Source organism: Myxine glutinosa, chromosome 7 (genome assembly GCF_964187855.1).
Source record: "Myxine glutinosa chromosome 7, kmMyxGlut1.1, whole genome shotgun sequence".
NCBI lineage: Eukaryota > Metazoa > Chordata > Myxini > Myxiniformes > Myxinidae > Myxine > Myxine glutinosa.
In genome coordinates this window covers 87,782,707-87,790,559 of record NC_136267.1, presented here as the reverse complement: position 1 = coordinate 87,790,559, position 7,853 = coordinate 87,782,707, and the positions used below count along the sequence as shown (strand labels likewise).

The following is a 7,853-nucleotide window of genomic DNA, read 5'->3' as shown; positions in this document are numbered from 1 at the left end:
CTGATATTTTGCGTGCCGACAGACATCGACGCCGGTTCACTGTGAAAAATCACAGAACCGTCGAAAAGCGTCCTTTAATGAAAATTTACGTTAAAAAACGTAAACATGTCTGTAGAAAAAAAGAAAACCCCCCCAAAAACCTTAACTGATATCTACCATTTGAAAATTGTAGTTTCTATAACTATAAACTGTGAAATAAAAACCTCAATGAATATTTACGTAAAAAAAACTGTAAACGCGTCCTTAAAAAATTAATTATATATATATATGCAAAGAAAGTTTGTGTGTTTGTTACCTCCACCACCGAAGGTGGGAGGAGGTTGTATTTTAACCCTTGTTTGTCTGAGGGTATCTCAAAAAGTTGTGGACGGATTCATACGAAATTTGGTGCATAGGTTGGGTATGTGAGAAGGACGAAATAGTTAGATTTTGATGAAGATTGGATCTGGATGCGCAAATTTTTAAAGTGATTCTTCACCATTGAGAGATATGGGGAAAAAATGATATAGAGCACAATATTTCAAAAGGTTAATGACGGATTCAGACTAAACTTGGTGAGCAGGTTAGATGTGTGATTAGGAAGAATTGATTCAATTTTGGTGAAGATTCCAATATGGACACGAGAATTAAAAAAAAATTTGAATGATTCTTCACCAATGAATGATCGGGCCACAAACAGCATATAGCATTATATATCAAAAAGTTGTGGAAGACTTGACAAAACTAGGGGTTGAGTTTGTTAGGTGACCAGAACAAGCGTTTAGATTTTGGTTCATGCTCGAATGCAGATCTGGCCTATCGGTGGGATGCAAAACGTAAACGGTTCAATCCGGCAGAGGTATGTGCTCTACCGAGTGTCGTTCAAGTTCGTTTTTGCATTCAGATCCTGCAGAAATCAGTGCAACCAAACTTTCATGGTCTTCTCTCATCCAAAGGAAGGTCGAAGGCAATGTATGTTTGGATAAAAATAAAGTTAAAAATTGTTTTAAAACAGTTAATTGGACTTCCTGTCTCGATTGGGTCTTGTGCTAATACACTGTCTGCGTTTATTTCCCTGGGAGCAATCGAGTAATACGTTTTGTGAAGATCTTATGTTGAGGTGGGATATAGTGAATTGTTGTCAACAACACAAATTTTATTATCATAGTGTTTACACGTGCGTCTGTTATTAAAAAGATTGCCTTGCACAGGTTTATTATTACACTTCAGTGTTCAGGCCTTGAATGAGTTTGTTCTTATACCCCGCCTGGGATTTCCCGGGTGTGATGGAGTAATATTTATTGTGATTGTCATGCAGGAAATATTTAAATACACATTTCATTGAATTTCCCCAGGCACCACCAGGTACTGGTATGTGGTATGTATATATATATGCAGATCTGTCTAATCGGGGCTTTATTATAATAATTATTCCTTCACAAGCCTCGACTATATATATGTATATACTATCAGACTGGTACATTATAGGCAGAACCCACAAGGAGAGAGAGTAATTTTGCCCTGTAAGAGATCGTAGAGTTGTATAGAGGTGGAGTAAACAAAGCATGAGAGGGTGTGAAACAAAGAAGATGCAAACACATATTCCATTGTGGTATATTAACGCAGTATACAGCTGTTTCATTTACTTACAATGGACAAGTTTTTACATCCCAGACATATATATTTCGAGGTCCACGTTAAGAAATTCTTTAGAATTGCTTTGCATGGTTTCAACAATGCAAGTATGTGTGTGTGTGTGTATATATATATATGTATATATATACACGCACACTCTTGGAACAGGTCATCCATGGGTCGTTCAAGTAAAACAGGGTCTAGACGACATACTGTAATGAATATGCCCCATGAAAGTGCGCAAAACCAGAGGGTCTTTCTGAAGCGGTATCAGAAGTTTGGATGGTCTGTGACATGAATGACCATTTAAAAATGGCAATGAAAGTGAAAATCTAGTCCCTCGTACACAGGGCGAGTACATGGAAAAGCAACACTGACTGGACCTCGTGAAACGGACAAGCGATTGAGCAACAAAAATGGGACAAAGCGTGAAATGATGGGATAGGGACCACAAGGGGTATCTCGGGACATTCCATTCGCCTGACGTCATCTATCGACTCCATCCCGAATACCCTGCTCTGTGTAAAGGTCTTGGAGCAGGAATGTCGGTATTTCAGACGTCCGTGTACCTCTGTAAGCCAGTCTTGTAAAGGTTATCCGTTTATGGAGGTCTGTGAAGGACTTTCACGTGTCCTTTGAGGTAGACGCACCGCAGATCGTGTCAGCACCATCTCGTGGTTTTAGCGTTCCGAGGACAAAGGTGGCCTCGTCTTGGGGGTCCGCGCTTCGTGCAGCAACATCTCAGGTGACCCCGAGCGAGGAGTCTCAGGTGTGCTGTGATCCGTGTCGCTCTCGCTGCCCTTGCAGCGCACCGAGGTCACGCCCCCGACGGCCGAAGTCCCGTTGTGGGTCTTCACGTGCTTGCTCAGGTGGTCGCTGCGCATGAAGCGCTTCCCGCACACAGCGCACGAAAAGCGCTTTTCGCCCGTGTGCGTCCGCAGGTGTCTCTGGAGCTCGTCCGAGCGTGTGAACCGCTTCCCGCAGAAGAGCCAGTTGCACACGAACGGTCGTTCACCCGTATGCCAGCGGAGGTGCGCCTTCAGGTGCGACGTCTTGCCGTAGACTTTCCCGCAACCCGGTATGTGACAGTTGTGGAGTCCTTTGCGCCGCAGGTTCGCCGGACCTGCGGACCCTCCCATCCGCTCGGCGTCCTGGCAATTAGGACAATCACAGGTTACACGACCGGCAAATCTCCGGGAGGGGCCGCGGGTCGCACCTGCCGCAGGTGGGGAAGACACGGCACATTGAGATGCTCCCAGCGGCCCTGCCATAAGTGCAGCCTCCGGGTAGGTGGACAGCACGGACTTGAAGCCCTCGTGAGCAAGTAGGTGTTGGCCTCCGGATAACAAGTGTGAAGCTCCGGCCCCCATGCTCGTGGAACTGAACGCCGACGGACCGAGAGAGGGGTACTCGGCCGTGTATCCGTTGAAAGGTAGACCTGCACCTGTCCCCTGCACCTCGAGCCAAGACCCGGGTGACGTGTGCACGTCCCAGGGCCAGGTGCTGGTGCTCCCGACATCACTCGCCTTGAACCATGGATCGTAGGGGTGCGCGGCCACACGCGGGTACAAGGCCTGCAGACCGTCGACCTTGTGGGCGAATGCCGCCTCCTGATGGGAACTTCCGCCGCCGCACGGAGACCCCTGGAGGAACCCGTAGTCGCCCGGACTCCCCGCGATGCTGAAGGCGCTTGCGGACGATCCGCCCATGGACCACGGGTCGTTCTGCTCGGACACCGACCGCGTCCCCTGCATTCCCGCTCCCGTCCCGGTGGATCCGGGCCGCTTCCATGGGTGGAACCCGGTCCTGGGGAGGGTCGCCGGGTCGCCCGTTCGACTCGTGCCGCCGATCTTGTTGCACGCCGCAGCCAGCATTGCCAGGGGTGTCGAACTGAATCGAGGTTCGTCCTGACGCGGGAGACGAAGCAGTGAGGCCCGGCGGAGGCCAAGACAAACACCGGACACCTCCATGGGGCGCCTTGGGCCGCTCAGGTGCTCTGAGGGACCGGCACAGGTACACAGCAAGCGAATCGATCCGAACGACATTAACGCTCGACCCGCTGAGCAAGTTCAAACAAGCCTTGGATACAGGCACAGACTAATGGGCCTGATCGGTAATCATACTGTTCATCGACATACGGTACATACTATCTCATCAGAACATGTTACTACCAATCGATAATTATGAGGCTGAGATTGAATTGAAATCAGATCGGGATCGGATCATAACCGGATTGTACTGTTTTTAACTCAAATGATTGATGTTTTACTCATAAATTATTATAGGGTCGGATTCGGACCTGATAGTATGCCAATAGGATAATGGTCGGATCGAATCTAAACGGATCATATTCAAACAGGCGATGCTCAGATCGAATCTAAACGGATCATATTCAAACAGGCGATGCTCGGATCAAATCTAATGGGATCATATTCCAACAGACGATGCTCGGATCGAACCTAAACGGATCAAATTTAAAAAGGCGATGCTCGGCTCGAATTAAAAAAGGCGATGATCAGGATCGAATCCAATGGTATAAAATTCAAACAGGCGATGCTTGGATCGAATCTAATGGGATCATAGTCAAACAGGCGATGCTCAGATCGAATATAAACGGATCATATTCAAACAGGCGATGCTCGGATCGAATCCAATGGGATCAAATTCAAAAAGGCGATGATCAGGATAGAATCCAATGGTATAATATTCAAACAGGCGATGCTCGGATCGAATCCAATGGGATCATATTCAAAAAGGCGATGCTCGGATTGAATCCATTGGGATCATATTCAAACAGGCGATGCTCGGATCGAATCCATTTGGATCATATTCAAACAGGCGATGCTCCGATCTAATCTAATGGGATCATATTCAAACAGGCGATGCTCGGATCAAATATAATGGGATCATATTCAAACAGGCGATGCTCGGATTGAATCCAATGGTATAATATTCAAACAGGCGATGCTCGGATCGAATCTAATGGGATCATATTCAAACAAGCGATGCTCCGATCTAATCTAATGGGATCATATTCAAACAGGCGATGCTCCGATCTAATCTAATGGGATCATATTCAAACAGGCGATGCTCGGATCGAATATAAACGGATCATATTCAAACAGGCGATGCTCGGATCAAATCCAATGGTATCATATTAAAACAGGCGATGCTCGGATCGAATCTAAACGGATCATATTCAGACAGGCGATGCTCGGATCGAATCTAATGGGATCATATTCAAACAGGCGATGCTCAGATCGAATTTAAACGGATCATATTCAAATCGGCGATGCTTGGAATGAATGCAATGGTATCATATTCAAACAGGCGATGCTCGGATCGAATCTAAACGGATCATATTGAAACAAGCGATGCTCGGATCAAATCCAATGGTATCATATTAAAACAGGCGATGCTGGGATCGAATCTAAACGGATCATATTCAAACAGGCGATGCTCGGATCGAATCTAAACGGATAATATTCAAACAGGCGATGCTCGGATCGAATCTAAACGGATAATATTCAAACAGGCGATGCTCAGATCGAATCTAAATTGATCATATTCAAACAGGCGATGCTCGGATCGCATCTAAACTGATCATATTCAAACAGGCGATGCTCGGATCGAATCTAAACGGATAATATTCAAACAGGCGATGCTCAGATCGAATCTAAATTGATCATATTCAAACAGGCGATGCTCGGATCGCATCTAAACTGATCATATTCAAACAGGCGATGCTCAGATCGAATTTAAACGGATCATATTCAAATAGGCGATGCTTGGAATGAATCCAATGGTATCATATTCAAACAGGCGATGCTCGGATCGAATCTAAGCGGATCATATTCAAACAGGTGATGCTCGGATCGAATCTGAACGGATCATATTCAAACAGGCGATGCTCAGATCGAATCCAAACGGATCATATTCAAACAGGCGATGCTCGGATCGAATCCAATGGAATCATATTCAAACAGGCGATGCTCGGATCGCATCCAATGGGATCATATTGAAACAGGCGATGCTTTGATCGAATCCAAACATATCATATTGAAACAGGCGATGCTCAGAGCAGAAGCAATCCGAATTACACAGCTGTTCGGATGACGGTACAACTGATACAATCTGTGCATTACCTGTGACGTTACATATAATTGTTTCAAATTTTAAAGGAAGTTTGCAGTAATTGAATAAGATGACGACTTCAGACTTTACCTTTCGCATTTGATATCCTGGGAAACGTTTCAACTGAATAACCAGAATTCAAAGTCAAACAATTTGAATTTAACGATTTTCGCTAAGTAGTCGAAGAGCTCGTTGGGTTTTTGTGAATTGGGTTTACAATGAGAAACAAAACTTCACTCTTTTTCCCAGAAAACGGAACGAGAGTTCGATTTGCAGTCGGTGTGGAATTCTAAACTCCCGAACTGATCAACTTGTGACGATAAAGGAACCTTTGGGTTTGAACCCGAACTCGCACCTGGTGCGTTTTGATCTTTGTTTATGTCGTTCTTTCTTCACTTTTACTTGTTTTTAAACCGTCGAACAAACCCGTTTATCGTATAAAACACGCTTTTCTTTGACGTTTTGATTAACCAGGGGCAAGTGCCGTGATTTTGTTTAAAATAACACTCGCATGACGTCACAAACCCTAATTTTGACGTCATTTTTTAACGCTACAGTCAGGGGCACGGAGGAACGGCCGAAAACAATATTCAAAACGTCACCGCGGCGAGGTTCGCTTGTTTTGTGTCCCGTTACCGAAACATTCGTTAACTTTTGATTATTCGTTCCGCTCTCTAATCTCTCCGTCCGTGGGCGGCAAGAGGCGCACTTACCCCGAGTACGGTGGCAGCCATGGCGCAGGGAGCAGGTGTGTGATGCGCTCCGACTTGCTCCCGCCACCAAGGAGCTCCCGCTCCGCCCTCCAACCCCGACGTACGCTCCCCCTTCCTACCGTCTCGCTGCACACCCCCACCACGTCTAATTCAAACCCTCTCCCATCCCATATCGCCACCTCGCCGGCTCACCCCACCCATCCTCCAAACTTTAGACCTCCCGACGAACTGCACTCTCCCTCGGCCCCTCCAATCTCTTTGCTCTGAAACGCGCTCCCCGACACCAACACACGATCCTTTTAGGACCTGTTCAGATATTAAGTAACGCACATGGGCGTAGGTGGGTGGTCGGAGCAGCAGGCAGCGTTACGGTGCGTTAAGCGTGGGGTTCAACCTGTGTGACGTAATCCCTTCGATTTATCGTCATAAGCGGGCTTCACTGTAATCAGCACCAAAAGGCGGGCAGTTTAGCTTCAAGATTTCTCACCTTATTTCAGCTCTGAGTGACGCTGTGTCCTTCAATTATTTGCCTTTGCTCACATGCAGCTCTGATCTTTCATGAAATTAAGAAAAGGCTTTTTATTAAGAAAGAAATTAAGAAAAGGCTTAGAAAAGGCCCTGAAGGTGACCGGACGCATTATGTTTTCGGGTTGTCCGTCCGTCTCTCCTTACGTGGCATTCTGTACGTAGCACGTCCGTCCGTACGGGCTAAACCTCGTTTTTTTCAGCAATCACATGTCCAATTGAGAGGAAACTTTCAGGGTAGGAGCGACACCCATGTAGAATGGTTTAATGATGATTGTGATGTCATAGGTCACGTGGTATGGCAGCCATCTTGGATTAAACGCAAATAATTAAAATATATTTCTCGGAAACCGCTGAATGGAAAAATTTGAAACTTAGCGCATTGTCAAGTACTCCCAGTGGGGAATAAAAGCATGATAATGATGGCATCAATGGTGAAGTGGTATACCAACCACAAATGTTTTAATCGAATGCCTTATTCGAAAAATCTGAAATTGCATGCACATGATCGATGACCAAATTTATGACTCGTAGGTCACATGGCTTGGCAGCCATATTGGATTTAACCTAAAACCTTAAAAAAACATCTTCTCCCAAACCACCAAAGCGATTGACTCGAAACCTTACGTGTGTCATCGACTATGCATGTCCATTAAACGTTGATCACGAAAACATCATCGGTCACATGGTGTGGCAGCCATATTGGATTGAAGGAAAATATTAAATAATTACATCTCGGAAACCGCTTACCCTATTAATGGCAAACTTTGCATATGTCATCTAACACCATTGCTGCATATAGTTTGAAAATGATGACGTCATAGGTCACGTGGTTTGGCAGCCATATTAACTGGAAAGCCGATATTT

The 7,853-nt window shown here is 45.6% G+C and overlaps 1 protein-coding gene across 1 annotated transcript; it reads right to left on the bottom strand.

Moving 5' to 3' along the window:
• Positions 1-2,294: 2,294 nt before the first annotated feature.
• On the bottom strand, positions 2,295-6,482 carry LOC137430774 (transcription factor Sp9-like). Its single transcript, XM_068121547.1, has 2 exons — positions 6,462-6,482; positions 2,295-3,521 (listed from the first exon to the last, which is right to left on the bottom strand). The coding sequence occupies exons 1-2, from the start codon at positions 6,480-6,482 to the stop codon at positions 2,295-2,297; spliced, it is 1,248 nt and encodes a 415-aa protein (XP_067977648.1).
• Between the last annotated feature and the right edge of the window lie 1,371 nt (positions 6,483-7,853).

Coding starts and splice junctions, on each gene's coding strand:
- LOC137430774 (XM_068121547.1), bottom strand. CDS start 6,482: ATGGCTGCCACCGTACTCGGG. Junction 3,522..6,461: donor TGGCTGCCACCGTACTCGGG/GTAAGTGCGCCT, acceptor CTCCCGCGTCAG/GACGAACCTCGATTCAGTTC.